The sequence below is a fragment of the Sander lucioperca genome, chromosome 16 (genome assembly GCF_008315115.2).
Source record: "Sander lucioperca isolate FBNREF2018 chromosome 16, SLUC_FBN_1.2, whole genome shotgun sequence".
NCBI classification, from domain to species: Eukaryota; Metazoa; Chordata; class Actinopteri; order Perciformes; family Percidae; genus Sander; species Sander lucioperca.
In genome coordinates, this window is record NC_050188.1 from 14,774,946 (window position 1) to 14,791,410 (window position 16,465).

General features: G+C 40.4%; 1 protein-coding gene across 1 annotated transcript in view; it reads right to left on the reverse strand.

The window, feature by feature from the left end:
* The window catches only part of LOC116059779 (collagen alpha-1(XIV) chain-like), a 252,849-nt gene that overhangs the window by 220,679 nt on the left and 15,705 nt on the right, over nucleotides 1-16,465 (reverse strand). Inside the window, exons 4-6 of the mRNA XM_035993029.1 lie at nucleotides 14,400-14,516; nucleotides 3,612-3,755; nucleotides 1,927-2,007 (exon numbers count right to left, since the gene is read on the reverse strand). Of these exons, the coding sequence (XP_035848922.1) occupies nucleotides 1,927-2,007; nucleotides 3,612-3,755; nucleotides 14,400-14,516 (342 nt within the window). The remainder of the gene's footprint in view (nucleotides 1-1,926; nucleotides 2,008-3,611; nucleotides 3,756-14,399; nucleotides 14,517-16,465) is intronic.

A 16,465-nucleotide genomic window follows, 5' to 3' on the forward strand; every position in this document is an offset into this window, starting at 1 on the left:
AGTTGACTAAAAAGAGGAATAAAAATAAATCATCTTTTGGAAATTGATCTTAATGCCTTAATTAAAATAAATTGGTATAATCCAACCTTTAAGGACACCAATTTTCTTTGTGAATGAATAATATATCGTAAATAGATAAATGTTCTTCCTTAAAATACAGGGGGCATAAGTATACACACCCTTATGTTGAATTCCCATAGAGGCAGGCAGACTTTTATTTTGAAAAGCCAGTTATTTCATGGATCCAGGATACTATGCATCCTGATAAAGTTCCCTTGGCTTTTGGAATTAAAATAGCCCCACATCATCACATACCCTTCACCATACCTAGAGATTGGCATGGGGTACTTTCCATAAAATCATCTCTCAGTGCAAATCAAACCGGCTATTAGGCTTTCTGAAATAAAACCATGCCAATCTCTAGGTATGGTGAAGGGTATGTGATGATGTGGGGGTATGGTGAAGGGTATGTGATGATGTGGGGGTATGGTGAAGGGTATGTGATGATGTGGGGCTATTTTAATTCCAAAGGCCAAGGGAACTTTATCAGGATGCATAGTATCCTGGATCCATGAAATAACTGGCCTTTAGAAATAAAAATCTGCCTGCCTCTATGGGAATTTAACATAGGGGTGTACTGACTTATGACCCCTGTATTTTAATGTCCTGTATTTGGTGTCCTTAAAGATTTGATTTTTCCTCATTTTTGTAATTAAGGCATTAAGATCAATTTCCAAAAGTTGATTTTTTTATTCCTCTTTTTAGTCAACTTTAGCATGGGTTCATACACTTATGAGCACCACTGTACATCAGCACACCATTACAACACTAACAACACACACAACATGACAAAAAAAACACTTTTATGGTACACAAAACAAGCATTGAAATTCTTTTTGTGATGCTTTGAGATATTTTGTTGAGATATAAATCTAAACCGTGACTGTAACATAAAAGTAGAGTCCAGTGCTTCTGTATGAAAGAGAGACACAGTTCAGACTTTTAGGCTTACCCGTTTGTTTCCCGTTTTATTCCCTTGTAGTGTCTGATTGTGCACAGCAGCACGGGGCACTTACAATCACCTTCAACATCAAAATAGGCTCGTTTGCCACACTCTTCTCTCGATTCGTTTCCCGATTGTTGCAGGCTCTCCGTTTTCGTTTCATTTCCTTTCCCTCCAATTTACTCGGGAATGAGACTGGATGGTAATTGCCGTGTGAATGCAGGACCATTACATGTGCGGCTTGCTCCTTCGTTCTTCCGTCTTTAAATGAGTGAGGACAGTAATCATAAAACATCATGAAATGGCTTTGTTTCCGAAAGGACGCACAGAACTAGTGGGGGAAAATGTCTTTGATTTACAGGGCCAACTAAACTCGTTCCACACCCCGGGAGTGAAATCAGACGTTTGGGAGAAAAAGTCTGAGGCCTCTTCAGCTTCCACTTACCTGCTTTTGTGTAACATTTTCTTTTTTCCTTCACTCAAACTCTCAGCCTGAAAAAGGTCAGGATATAAAAAAAAAAAAAAAAAAAAAAAACCAAAAAAAACACGACGTGTCAGTGTTGGAGCAATCCTTTTGAAACTTTTTCTTAAAAAAGAAAAAGCCGCCTGCATTCTGGAAAACTGAGCCGAGAAGAGAGAGCGTGGTGCAGCTCAGTCTTTTCCAATTTGTGGTTAAAAACTCAATCTTGGTTGCAGGACACTTTTCTTGCTTCCCCCCCCCACCCCCCGTCCCTTTCACGGTTGTTCTTCTAGAATGACAGGTTGTCTTCCTGACATGGCATTTCAAAGACAATCTCTTGCTCTTCTTACACAGAAAAAGTCTTGACACCAGACGACAGGAGACTCTCCCAGCAGACAAGACGCGTCAATCATTTCCCGTTTCAGCGTCTCTCTTCACCTGGTTTCCTTGCCGCGGTTCTTACCTTCTGAGATCTCGTTGGTTTCCTCGGCGACACCGCTGTCTCGTCCCCTCTGAGACTCAACCATCTCGACGCCCGATTGAGCTGGAAGAAATAACACATTGGTGCAAGAATCTACATTAATGAGCGCTAGCGACACAGAAACCTGGACGGGCTGCATGTCTATAGATATGTAGAGGTTTACTCCTCGACGCAGCGGCCACTGGTTCGACTCCGACCTGCGGCCCTTTGCTGCATGTCATTCCCCCTCTCTCTCCCCTTTCATGTCTTCAGCTGTCCTATAAAAATAAAGGCCTAAAATGCCCCAAAATCAGTCACTCAGTTGAACCCAAACTTTAAGATCGGCTATTCAGTTAGCTTGACCGCTGTTGGAGAGTTTCTGAAATCGAATGCCCCACAAAAAATAAACAGCGGAAGCAATGATTTTAAGTTGTTTAAATGTCACACATCATCACCCACATTTACATTTAAATTTGCTGCTACAAAAGTGTTTCTCATTCAGTGGTGCAACAACAACAAAACATTTGTCAGCACGTGCGATCATTGCGATCGAGATACTGTGATATTATGCAGTTTCTTTAGTTTTGAAGAGCAGCACAATATTGTAAGTTGTTGGATCAAAGGGCTTTATCGCCCTGACGTGATACATTTCAAATGTCCTGTTTGAAAAGGTTGAAAACCGAATATTTCGGAATATTCGGATCCAGCCCCTTCAAAACTCCAACACTAAATGACACAGAATTGCTGTGTTGCTCTTCAGGTTCAAACCGCCAGGTATATTGGGCTTTAGCCCCACCCCAATCAGTGATGTCACAGCAGGTATTCTGCCAATCACAGCTGATGGAAAACACCTGCTGTGACATCACTGATTGGAGCCAGAAATGCAGCCTCACGGTCACACAGAGATCAGACCATCAGCAGTATTCTGTCATTGGTGATTTAATGTGACTGCCACCTTTTATATCAGTATATCTTACTTATACATAGGGTTGGGTACCGAAACCCGGTGCCAACATGGTACCAAGCGACCGGTATCTACCGGACCGAATAGCAACACGGACTTCGGTGCCTCATTTCGGTGCCACTTAAATGCCTGCGCTGCCCTCTGATGCTCCGAAACGGACGTTAGGGGGAACAGAAGCATCGCTGCACATGATGCTAGCTTACATTACACCTGACAGCAGGTAACGTTAGCCTACCGTCGGAGTTGTCGGAGAAACAACACCGACAGGACTTAATGGTGCGTACAATTGCACCTCGTAAGCTCATGCTGCGTTCAATGTTGTTGTGAAGTACCCTTCTGCTATCTAGTGGTGTGCCTTTTTGTTGTTTAACAGCAACTGACTGGGGAAATGAGTTCTTGTTTTTACATTTTAAATAAATCATTTAAATTTGGCCATATTGATTGACTGATTGATTGATTTCGGGATCAAGACGATAAAATAGTAATCCGTAAGATAACATGCTAAAGTAAAATACTTATTTCCAGCACGGTCCATATGACCTTAGCAATAAACATGCCGTTTCTTACTGTCACCGACAGTTTTCGTTTTTACCATTTTAAAAGTATTGTTTTAACACCGGTATTGGAAATACATTTCTGGACGCATCAATCTAACGCCATCATCACGTCATCGGGGGAGTGGTACTACGGTGGGTTGTAGCTTTAACGAGTGAACGTCTCTTACCTTCATGTTTGGCCTGGAGAGGTTTGCTCTGCTGTCCTCCACTGACAGCAATGATCTTAAAGTTGTATTCTTTAGAGGGGTCAAAGTCTTGGATGAGCAGTTTTGCTTCCTGCTTCGACACCTGAATCTCCTTCTGCTCTCCACCTGTTCCAGGGTAAGAGAGTCTGATGGTTAGAGAGAAGACACGGTTGGCCGATTTAAATCCTCACCACACATAGGGAATCATTTCTGAGATATGTATTTAATTATCAATTAAAGGAAGTTTGAGTGCTAGGGGTGAAGAAGCCTGACCAACAAGGAGAAAGAGAGGACGAAAGTTGAAAATGTTCACCTTGATGCAAATAAGTAAAATGTGGTCAAATAAATTGCAGGTTGTTTATTCATAGGGCTGTGTATTTAATCAATATCGCAATATGGTCAACTGCAATTTTCAAATCGCAGGAGGCGCAAGATTTGTTAAAGGCTAAATGTTGTAAAAAAAAAAATTTTTTAAACATTTTAAATGAAATATTGCGGTGCTGCAGAGTGGTCCTTCAGCCCTATTGCTTTTATTTAGGCATTTACACCTAAAGTCCAGTTTAGAGCGTAGAAGGAAATGTTTCAGCGGTCTGAACCGGCCCGTCTCAGCTCGACTCAGCTGGTGGAGTCTCCAGAGGCTGGTTTTAGAACGTAAGAGACGTCACCTGTTTCAACAGCCAACAGAGAAATCAGCTGGTCGAGTCTCCAGAGGCTGGTTTTAGAACGTAAGAGACGTCACCTGTTTCAACAGCCAATAGAGAAGTCAGCTGGTCGAGTCTCCAGAGGCTGGTTTTAGAACGTAAGAGACGTCACCTGTTTCAACAGCCAATAGAGAAATCAGCTGGTCACGTCAGCTACAAACTGTAGAAATAAAATGATCCATAATCCATTTTATTTCTATGTTACAAACTGTAAACTGGTCAAAACGAGAAATGTAACTGTAGCAAGCATCTCACGAACACTAACATTATCCACATTCATATTTTAAGACGCTTCGAATGATCCATCCAGCTACATATAGCCTGAAAGTCGGAAGTTAGAACGGAAGTACAAAGAGTCTTTGATATGCAGATGATAACGGTCTCGTCTCATTAGTGTGAACTGGCAGGTTTTAGAACGCTGTAGACCGGCGCGTTGCAAGAAGTTGCAAGTTTCAACTTGTCTGGTCGAGAAATCTTTGGTCTTAATGGGTGGAGGATCAAACCGCCAACCCTCCTTATTGCGGAGCCACAGCCACCCGCCACACTATAAAGTACACGACTACAAAGCATACCTTTAATGATAATAGGGGTCTTTGTCAGGGTCTGTCTGAGGGTCTGAGGTTTCTGCCTGTTTAAAGGAAGTTTTCCTCGCCATTGTCGCACCAAATGCTTGAATGCTGAATATTTTTGAGAGGCTAATAGATGCGGTTCCTTTACTACATCCTTGATATTTACAGTAAGTTAATCAAAGGACACTTCAGCGGAGCAAATGGCTGCCACTTGTGATGGAGAACGCCATTAATGACCTTCAGTTATTGAACTGTCTCTAAAACCACCATAGCATACTGTGATTTTACATGGGACACGTGATTATACACTGTACACACCTCTCTGCGATCTCAAATAAGCTTCAAACTGTTTCCAAGTATGAGAAAACGTCTTCAGGTGTATATGAAAGTGACAGGATCGCTTGACCTGCCAAGAAAAGAAACATTCAGAAGCCCTCTGGCTTCACAAACTCAGGAGAGGAAAGATTAACTTAATGAACGCTGGAGGCGACAAGACCAGAGGGAAAACAAGTAAGAACAAACTGTAAAAAGGTTAAAAAAAAAAAAAAAAAAAAACGAGAGTATGAACAAAACTGTAATAAAGGAGTATTAATACAAATCAAATAAAATATATGTTTTCAGCATCTAATCCTGCCAAATGTGCTTCGCTGTCATAGCAGGGGGAGGTTTGGCAGAAGTCATCAGTTTACAGATTGACTCAGAAGCGTAGATTTCTATTCCCTGGCTTTAATAAAGTCTATCGTCTCCACAGATATTGACTGAGAAGTCCAAGATCATCAGAGTTACACGTGCAAATTAGTTTAAGAGTGTGTGATGAAAGAAAAGGGATAATTCCTTCTTTGCTTTTTGTGTGTGATCAAATTCAATTTGTCTTTTGTTGCTCAGTTTTTTTTACATTCGCTGCTGCTGCAGAACAAATGTTCCAGTTGGAATCAATAAATCTTCTTAAATCTTTAAATTATTAAAAGCCAAATACCTTGATGTCAAAAAATAATTGCTTCCAAAACCTACTTTACTCTTCTGCTCCTACAAAAGAAACTGACAGCACAAAAACATGCTGTTCAACTTTTTAAAAACAGGAATTAGTTCGGTTTGGTTTTGATTTTGACAGATATCGCGATATGGTACACGATATTGGAGGGAATGATCATTTCTGTGTCATTATTCTCATTTTCATTTGAAAAATATTAAAATTTAAAACATTAAAATGATTATAGTGTGGGGGGTTTTTGTGAGGATCTGTACCAAAGAGTACGAGTCATGTCTTGACTTCAACCACGGCAAGACAAGTTCAATGTAAGCATCCAGCAGGGGCACCTGGGTAGCTCACCTGGTAGAGCGCGCGGCCATACACAGAGGCTCAGTCCTCGAGACAGTGGCCGCGGGTTCGGCTCTGACCTGCGGCCCTTTGCTGAATGTCATTCCCCCTCTCTCTCCCCTTTCAACTCTAAATGTGTCCTGTCAGACATAAAAGGCCTAACAATGCCACACACAAAAAAAGCATCCAGCAGAGTGCTCCAAAAACTCCCCGCTGTTTGAAAAAATTAACTACCGCTCCGTCACGGCTTTTCAACCTTATTCCACTCACAGCGATACCAGCGGCCTACAGCGAGAAGATGATCGTCCCCGTCATTCACCTCCCTCCCTCGGCCCAGAGGGCACACAGACATCCCTGCACTTTAAGATACTTATTAAAATCAGGTTTTTTTTACCCCCCCCCCTTTCTTTAAAACTAAGCACTACCCAAAGGCAACATGTTGCAAAGCGAGCTGTGTGTGGGCATGTCTCAGAACTGACGCCATCGTGCTTTGGTGAAAATGTCAAGGCAATTTAAATATCTGTACGAATATGAAAAAAAGGCATTAAAGCTTTCTGGCACATGGGAGCCTACAGCCCTCGTTACTGTTGAACCAAAAAAAAGCTTTTTCATCAGGCTTAGCAATGGTTAAAGGGAATTCCCTCGCCTTCAAACAATAGAAAAGTGAACACTGAAGCAAACCTTAGAAAGCAGAAAGCAGAAAAAAGGCCAACTCGTTTTTGCTCTTCTACAGAAGCCGCAGACGGTCCGATTTTGTCTGGATTCGTCACTCTCCCCCTCTGCTTTACCTTTGATTTATCGGTACCCAACATCCGTCTTTTTCCATTTACTCTGTTTGTGTCTCTCCGGCTCCATCCTTCATTCTGCCCTCTGGTATCTCCCTCTTTTTATATTCCTGTGTCAGTCCATCCATCCATTCCACTCTCCCGCTGTGTCAGGGGATGGTAGCCTGTGCTTACGGCGTCTTATCTGCCATTTTCTCCATTACGGTGATCAAACAGACGGCCCGGCCATACCAAGAGCTACAAGTTTACTTTGTTGCTGGCTGACAGCCTCACTCGAGGCAGAGGTCGACTTCACCTTCAAACTTCAGGCAACAAAATGAAGTAAGGCAGGTCTGTATCTCTGGTGAACTATTTAGTTCCCCATCAATTAACAGTCTCAAGTAGAAAAGCAAGGTACCAGCACTCTAAAAAGATGCTCCAAAAAACCCCGATTTGTAACGTACGATTACAGTTACGCCATTATTCGTCTTCATCAGGAAGTACTCAACATTATGGGTGGGACAAAATATCGATACGGCAATGTATCATTGTCCTTTGTGTGATTTTTATTAATAGATTAAAGGCGCTCTGAATAGATCTCCCTTCTTCCCAGTGTCGCTGCTTCATGGCTCCTCGAAGGTTGTGCGTTTTTCTCAAATTTGTTGTAGTTTTTCCGACAATTTTTTTCAACGTTTTGGCGTTTCTTCAAAGTTTTTTTGCTTCTTTGTTTTCATTATTCACTTTTAGGATCCCAGCACCCAGCCTTCAAAGATTTCTAAGTATCTATCTATACATACATTCCAAGTATGTATCGTGATATTATTGGTATCGTGAAATCCAGGGATTTTATATAAATGAATGAATGAATGAATGTCTGTCACAGTCCACTGAAGGTTTCTATGTTCAACATGTTGTTGGTAGAACAAGCTGGACTCTTGATTGTGAAGAAGGCCTGAGGGCTGAAACGTCACCTAAATAAAATAGAGGAATGCACACGGTGGCAGAGTGTGCCACACTTTCGTTACTTACAAGTCTATTTCCAGTTATCGACACCTCACTACCGCCCTTGGTGTTACTTTTCTATATTTATAGAACAAACCTGCACCAACACTAATAATACTGCCAGCATCCACAGACTTCTTCAGCTACTTCCTATTTGTTGATTTGAGTTTTACGTCTGTCAAATAGAGCTGCACAATTAATCGCAATTTTATTGAAATCGCAATATGGACTAGTGCAATATCCAAATCACAGGGGAGGGGGTGCATTATTTGTTAAAGGCCGATGCGTCAAACCATTCTGAATTAAGTTAGGGCTGCACGATATGAGGAAAATATGCGACAACGTTGTTGGATATTGCGATAACGATATTACTTGCGATAAATAAACTGATACTAAAGTGAACTCAGGTTTGCATTTCTGCTCCTTTCAGTATTCTGCTTAAATACAAAAATTGCTTATGGAATTTAAAACAAATGAAAGGAAATCATTCTTGTACTGAACAAATTGAACATTTAATTGAATATAAAAGCACCACAAAAAAGAATGAAGTGCAGTTTTCTACTGATATTTTCTTTCAACACAAAAATCTGAGTCATTCGCGATACGTCGCAGCCTCCTTGCGCGACGATATATTGTGCAGCTTTAGTATTGTGGTGCTGCAGAGATGTCCCATCCTACAAAATCCTATACACTAAAGAAAAAAAATCTTTGTTTAGTTCAGATCCTCACAAAAATCCTTGTTTATTTTATGTGGCTTTTAATTGCCTTTATTTAGAGTACAGACAGAGAGAGGGGGATGACATTCAGCAAATGGGCCGCGGGTCCGAACCCGCCACCTGCGACAAGGACAAGGTGAGCTAACCAGGCGCCCCAATTTATATTTTTCAATAGAAAATGAGAATAATGATACTAAATACCGTGAATCATACCGCAATCGCAATATCAGTCAAAATAAACGCAATTAGATATTATCCTCATATCGTGCAGCCCTACTGTCAAAATAGTTTCCAATTCATTTTTAAGATGCCACGTTGAAGACTGAAGCGGTTTTCATGCTACTTGCAGTCAAATTATTCGAACTATAATTACAATACAACACACAATGAAGTCTTAAAGATAGACATCACATCCATAAAAAGTTAAAACTGCAGTGCACTAGTTTTTTTTTTTTTTTTACTTGCTGCAATAAAAAGCTTGGCCCATTTTCAAACTGAGTAATACCCCGTATGATTATAATCACAAAGCAGCTTAAGGCCTGTACATATCCTCACGTTATAACCCTGATTACAGTCTATCAATGTCTATCTATGACATATTTCAGAGTGTAAAAGCAATAAACATAATGTCCATGCTGTGAAGAATGCAGATGAAGAGAGGAGCAGCCAATCATAAACCAGTTTCTATGACTCAGTGAAGTTCTGCATTTAACCTTCTGTGCTGTTTCTGAGATTGACAGTGATGGTGCAAGCCTGCAAGGAGTCGCGGTGTCAGTTTTTACAGTTTATTACGTACACCTGGCTGAGACGCATGCAGGCTAGCCCCTCAGATAAATCCTACCTTCGTGAAGGTTATAGTGGTAAATATTTTACTCTATGCTCATTTCAGAGGCTGTATCTGTGGTGCTGTTTAACTGTAGTGGTTTATACTGAGAGATGGCTCTAATATTTAGTCTCATATCATCATTGATTTATAAAGCGTCAGAAAGTTGTCAGAATAGCACTCTTTCAATCGTCTACTCCCAATTTAGGGCTGCACGATATGAGGAAAATATGCGATGAATAAACAGATATTAAAGTGTACTTCCGGTATTCTGCTAAAACACAACAAACTGCTGAAAGGAAATCATTTATAACTTTCTTTTATTGAACTAATTGAACATTAAATTAAATATATAAAAAGGCAGCGCTAAAAAAGGAATGACAGTTACATTTTAAAGTGTGGTTTAAAAGTCTTTGGTGATTTTTTTGCACGAGTTGATATCGCGATGACGATAAAAAAAAACAAAAAACGATATATTGTCTGAATAGTTGGGGGAAGTAGCCTGCCAAGCCAGACCCACATCAAGATGTTGGGCCTGGGAACTCCCCATTGGCACGGCTCAATCCGAGGGGCGGGATAAACGGTTGTCTTTCATATTCTCTCTGCACGCGATGGGATCATGCTACAACCAACCAGAGCAACGAAGAAGGTAGCGAAGCTAGTCGAAAGATTAAACTTTTGCCGTATCCGGTCGGCAAAACTCCGAACACATCTTCCTTTTTTAAGAATGACTTCAGTGCCGTTCTTTGTTCTTTTCTCAAAGAAAAGCTGAACTCCAAGTCTTCCAGAAGACCGCTGTTCCCAGCAGCAGCCATAAGCCCCGCCCACCGACTCTATTCACAATGCGATTGGCCCGGCCAGAGTTTGGTTTTTCCAGCTTGCAAGCCAATGGAGAGTTGCTAGACGACCCTGGCTGCAAATTACATTTGCTGCCGCAAGGGTGGTCTAGATTTCTAGGAAGCACTCCTCCGCTCATCTACTCCCAACCTCACTCAAAATGACATCTGAAGTGAATCCAAACACTTAAGCCCAGTTCAGACCAAAGATTAGCGACAAGACGAGTTGAAACTTGCAAATTCTTGTCAGTTCACACCAATGTGACGACACGAGACGGTGTATCATCTCCATAACAACGACCCTTTGTACTTCCGTTCTGACTTCTGACTTTTAGGCTTTTTTGTAGCTGGATTTTGTAGCTTTGTTCCAACGCCGCTGGGCGCTCTCTCTCTCTTCAGTCTCTCTCTATATATCGCTTCACCACATAACGTTACCGTGCTTTCGGACGGTCGCTGAGGCTCGGTCTAAAACTCTTAACGTCTAAATTTCGACCAGCTGTTTGTAACATAGAAATAAAATGGATTATGGTTCATTTTATTCTTATAGTTTATAGCTGACTTTACAAGCTGACTTCTCTATTGGCTGTTGAAACAGGAGACGTCTCTTACGTTCTAAAACCAGCCTCAGGCACTTGAACAGCAGAGTCGCAGCGACACCACCAGCTGGTTTGAGTCGAGCTGAGACGGACCGGTTGAGACCGCTGAAACTTCTCCCAGCGACGTTCTAAAACGCTTTCGTCTCGTTGCGAATCTTTGGTCTGAACTGGGCTTTAGAAAAAAAACTTCTAATCCCAATAACAAACACTGTAGAGCCAAGCAGATCTTACAAATCTTACAATTACAATATTGTTATTCACATATAACCATTGCACTGAACTGCCTTGCACTACATTTATATTTACATCTTAAATCTCAGACTATACTGTTATTGAACTATTCCTTCCCTCTCTTCAAATGTTATTGTATATTTTTTGTAAAATTGTAAATTCTATTGTATTGTTATACTGTATACTTAACAGTATTTTGTTATATTTCTTACTGTCCTTTCTGTTTTTTTATATGTTAAGTGAGTGCTGTGCTTAGAGAGCAAAGATTAACCGGAGTCACATTCCTTGTTTGTTTACGCAAACCTGGCCAATAAAGCTGATTCTGATTCTGATCTGCACACTGATGCACTGAGCCTCGCCACACCAATGTGCAATGCGCTGAAGTTTTTTCCCAAACTTGTGAAAAAAACAAAACTTGTTGAAGCCGTCATTAATAAATCCAAAATGTGTGTGCTGTGGTCAACCACAGGTTCCCACAGTGGGCACGTGAACAGCCCCGGTATCAGTTATATCAGCTCCCGTGTGTGGTTACGCGTCTCTTTCTCCGCAGAGTGAATTATGAACCAGCATGCAGGTGAAACCCACATAAAAAAATTTAAAAAAAAAAAAAGGCTGATTTGTTCGCCCTCGGGGGAAGAGCTTCAACTACTGTGCTCCTTGGTGCATAGCTAGAATTCTTGTCCCAGCGGCGAAATACAAACGCCATGTAGTCAAGATGATTTGTGAACGCACAGAAACTGTATTAACCTGCAATCTGTTTGGCATTTTACAACAAATTAGGCATGAGCCAGTATGAGATTCTGATGGTGGATAACCTTTAGCAAAAATATCACGGTTTCATAGTATTGCTGTATTGCAATCACAGCTTTAAAATCTATAACTTTGGGTGAAAAAAACATTTTTTCTATTGAACACAATGTATATGTATATCCTTTTTCCTTTTTAAACTTTGCTTTTTGAACTTTTTGCACATCCCTCTACATATTGCACTAACCACACAGCCTCTTTTTCTCTTTCTCAAAGAGCTCATATTATGCTTTTTGGCTTTTTCCCTTTTCTTTATTGTGTTATATATTTTTTTATGCATGTTATAGGTTTACAAAGTGAAAAAGCCCAAAGTCCACCCCAAAGGGACTTACCATCTCCAACAGAAAACACTGTTCACTAACTGCTCCAAACAGCTCTATTGTAGTCCAGCCTTTACTTCAGAGACAAACGTGGTCACTTTGGAACACACGTTATAATGCTCGCCTAGCTGCTAGCATGGCACGCCCTCATACTCTGCTCCTGACTGGCTAGTAGTCCTTACCTAGGTACTGTCAGGGCACGCCCTCATACTCTGCTTCTGACTGGCTAGTAGTCCTTACCTAGGTACTGAGCATGTGCGACTCCCAACAAAGATGTTACAGCAGTGAGAGGTCTCACTCTGTAGCTAAAACAGAGAGCTCAACACACAGGGTGAAAAGAGGAGCTGCAGCAATGTGCAGTACGACAAAAATATGGTGTTTTTTGAAAATTAAACCACGTAAACCTATTCTGATATAACCTCTAAATACAATGATGAACCTGAAAATGAGGATAATATGAGCACTTTAATGTTAAATATCTATATGTATATAGGTAAGTGTTATTTGTTTCTGTATTTATTGCTTGTTTAGAGTTTCTGCAGGTTTCACCAGTTTTTTTTTTAAAAGAGCATTAGAGGTAGCGTTACATGGACGTAGGAAAATTAAGACCTGTTTAAAAAATGTTAAGACCTAGAACACAATACTTCAGTTCATTTAAGACTTTTTAAGGCCTAAAATTTGGATTTGAAATTTTAGACTTTTTAAGATCCCACAGATGTTTTTTTATTTTTAAACACACTGCACACTTTTTTCAATGTTTTTGTTGCTTTTTTAATTCATTCATACACGTCCCGTGCAACTTGACTGACAGAGGCTCTTCTTTAACTCCTTGTGTTGCACTTGTTATGGTCTGTTTTGCTAAAAAAAAGTTGTTTTATAAAGCATAAAGTTAAAAAAGATAACCCGATTCTGCACTACATCTTCTTAGCCAACTTCATTCTAATTTCTGGAATTCATGGTCATAAATAATTCTTACTTAAATTACACCTATTTTTTTTAGTTAAAAACCCCAGAATTTATGAATTATTTTAACTAATAGTTAAGAGCCAAGGAACGTATGTTGATGGATAATCACAGCGTGTGAAGTGAATGGGACCATCCATGTTATTTTTGGGCAATTTGGTTGAAAGATACCCATATTTTTTACATAGAAACTTTTGAAAATGGGTCAAATTTGACCCAAGGACAACAGGAGGGTTAATGATTACTGCCGAGGAGCCCTTGAGCAAGGCACTAGACAACCAATCCATCACAGAGGTTGTACTGCTGAGCTTCCAGGTGTGAAAGCGGGAAACAGCAGGCACGACTGTACAGGTAAATTCCTTGTCAGATTACCCGGACAAATAGAGTTCAAACTGGAAGGTTTCTGCAGAGAGCGGAGCAGCGCTGAACAATCCTCCAACTGGCAAAGCTGAAGCCTTAAATCTTCAACAGTTTTGTCAGGGTTCAACGTTGAGGGTTTTTAAATGAAATGTCAAACTTTTTTTTTTTTTATTATTTAAAAAAAAAAAAAAAAAAAAAAAAAAGTCAAAAGCATAAAAAAACATGTCAAAAAAGCGTAAAAACATTGAAAAAAAAAAAAAAATGTGGGAATTTTTTTTTTTATGTCAAACTTCAGAAAATAATTTCAAAAATGTGGGGGGAAAAAAGGTTAGATGTAAGAAAGCATCAATGAGTTAAAAAAGAAAAAAAAAAATCTCAAACTTCGGGAAAAAGTCAAAAAGTTTAAAAAAAAAAAAGTTTAAAAAAAGCTATTTTCCATGAGTATTGACGTTCATAAATAAGTGTTTTGGCACCACTGGCCGAGTGGCTCTATATCCATGGTGGTATTGGAAGGGGGATTTATTATTGCATGTTTTGTTGTGCATGATCAAAAAACCCACTGCTTTTTTCACAAATCACACCCTGGGTTAACAGGTATCAATATTAAAAAGTCAGCGTGAAGAGAGTTACGCTTAAAAAGTTCCAGTAAAGCAATGTTCCGTCCCCTTCGATGGTACCCAGACACAAACAAGCAAACGTTCTGAAATATAGACTCAAGTGTTTTTTTAAGACCTTTTCTAAAAAAGGTCGGTGCCGGATCTTACCTGGCCGTGTGGTGTAAATGACTTTGTAGCTTTCAAACTGTCCTTTCGGCTCTTTCCACGACACATGCAGCTCGGTGGGGCTCAGGACTTTGGCACGAAATCTCCGTGGCGTTGAAACTGAACAGAGAAGACACAAAATAAACAACCTTACACAATAACTAACTATCAACTTGAGACATAGGGGAGTACGTTTACATGCACGCATATATTCCACTTTTATTCCGAATTTGATAAGGGTCATGTGAACAACATTTTCCGTTTGGATATTCCGAATAAGGCCTTTCTCCGAATAAAGCATTTTCCGACTAAGACGCGGGATTTTGCCGGTGTTATTCTGGTTTTAGAAGCATTCTTTGGACATGTATCCAGCGCATTCAGAATCTGCGTCTCAATCAGAGTTTTTCCTGCAGTTTGTAACAGTTTACGGCCTCTTGCCTGTTTACAGTTTACGGCGCGCTCTGTGCGTTGCTATGGTAGAGGAGAAACACAGCTACCTTTTAAACCAGAGATCTTCTACAGGGGGTCTGGGACCCCTATGGGGTCCTCAGAGTTGCTGCAGGGGGGGCTGCCAAATTGTTATTCCATGGTTTAAAGCAAAGCAACACTATGTAAGTACTAAGTAAGTACTTTTCCCGCTTTGGTCCCCCTACAGGTTGGAGGCGGAATTGTCCATTACATTACATTGTCCAGTTCATTCGAACTACAGATCCGCTACCCGATCTGGCAAACTTGCATAATGTAATGTAATGGACAATTCCGCTTCCAACCTGTACGGGGACCGAAGCGGGAAAAGTTCTCTAGTGTTGCTTTAAATCACGTGTTAAACTCAAGGCCGGCGGGCCAAATACGGCCCCTCACAGATTTTGATCCGGCCTGCGTATCAATTTGGGTTCACATTAAATTTTGGCCCGCCTTGTGGTGCGCTAAACCAAATAGACGGGAAAATGTTTTTCAAACTGCACTTACGCAAAACTCCAAAGCAGAATTTGACAGATTTACCGACTTTGAGACTGTGACTTTACATATCCAGGCCTGTGAAACAGGTTGTTGTACATCGGGTGGCCTACTCTTTAAAATGTAATCATTGGTTTTGCTTGATTTGCTGAAGTCGAAAACACGGTCAATCTTAAAAGTGGCGCTTCCGTCCTAATTATGCTTTTAAACTAAAGTTTGACTTGGGTACAAGACCCTAGGTTGCATTTTGGCGAGAGTTAGGCTTTAAGGATTTACTGTGTCACATTTTAACATTAAAACGTGAAAAAAAAAAACGTTGCACACCCCTGTTTTAAACATTATCTAAGACTTGGATATCAACAGCTTTTTGGATACGAGCCGACTCTTTCATGAAGCTGGTTGAAGGAATGAAAGAGGGATGCTGCGTTCGCCACCGCTGGAAAACTTCTGTTTTGCACGGCTGCATGTAAACGGGAATATTAGCGGAATATTCACTTTCATTAGCCGTGTAAACAGCTTAGAGCAGCATTTCTGAAATGGGGGACCGTGTCCCCCTAGGGGTACTCTGGAGGACTGCAGGGGGTACGTGTCCCCCTAGGGGTACTTTGGAGGACTGCAGGGGGTACGTGACATTTTTTGCAAAATGTTTCTCAGTTCCAAGGCTGTAGTTACTTCTGTCTTTTTTCTCTCCAAGTTTGTCGCTTTTTTCAAAGTTTTTGTCTCTGTTTTTGAAGTTTGTCACCTTTTTTTGAAGGTTTTGTCATTTGTTTTGACCTATTCTTGCCTTTCTTCCTTACTTTTTTCTAGTGTCTCTTTCTTTGAAGTATTGTCACTTTTTTCAAAGATTTTTTTTCTGCTTTTTTTCAAAGTTTTTGTCACTTTTTTCAAAGTTTGTCGTTTTTTGGAATTTTGTCACTTGTCGCCCTAGTGTTGCCTTCCTTCTTTCTACTGCGAAGTTTTTGTTACTATTTTCGACCTATTCTTGCCTTCCTTCCTTCTTTCTACCATCTTTTTCCAAGGTTTTGTCTCCTTTTTTCGTCATCTTCTAAATGTTTTCCAGGTCCAAGGCTGTTGTTTTGTAAATCTATCGCTGACAGCGCTGTATTCTTCCT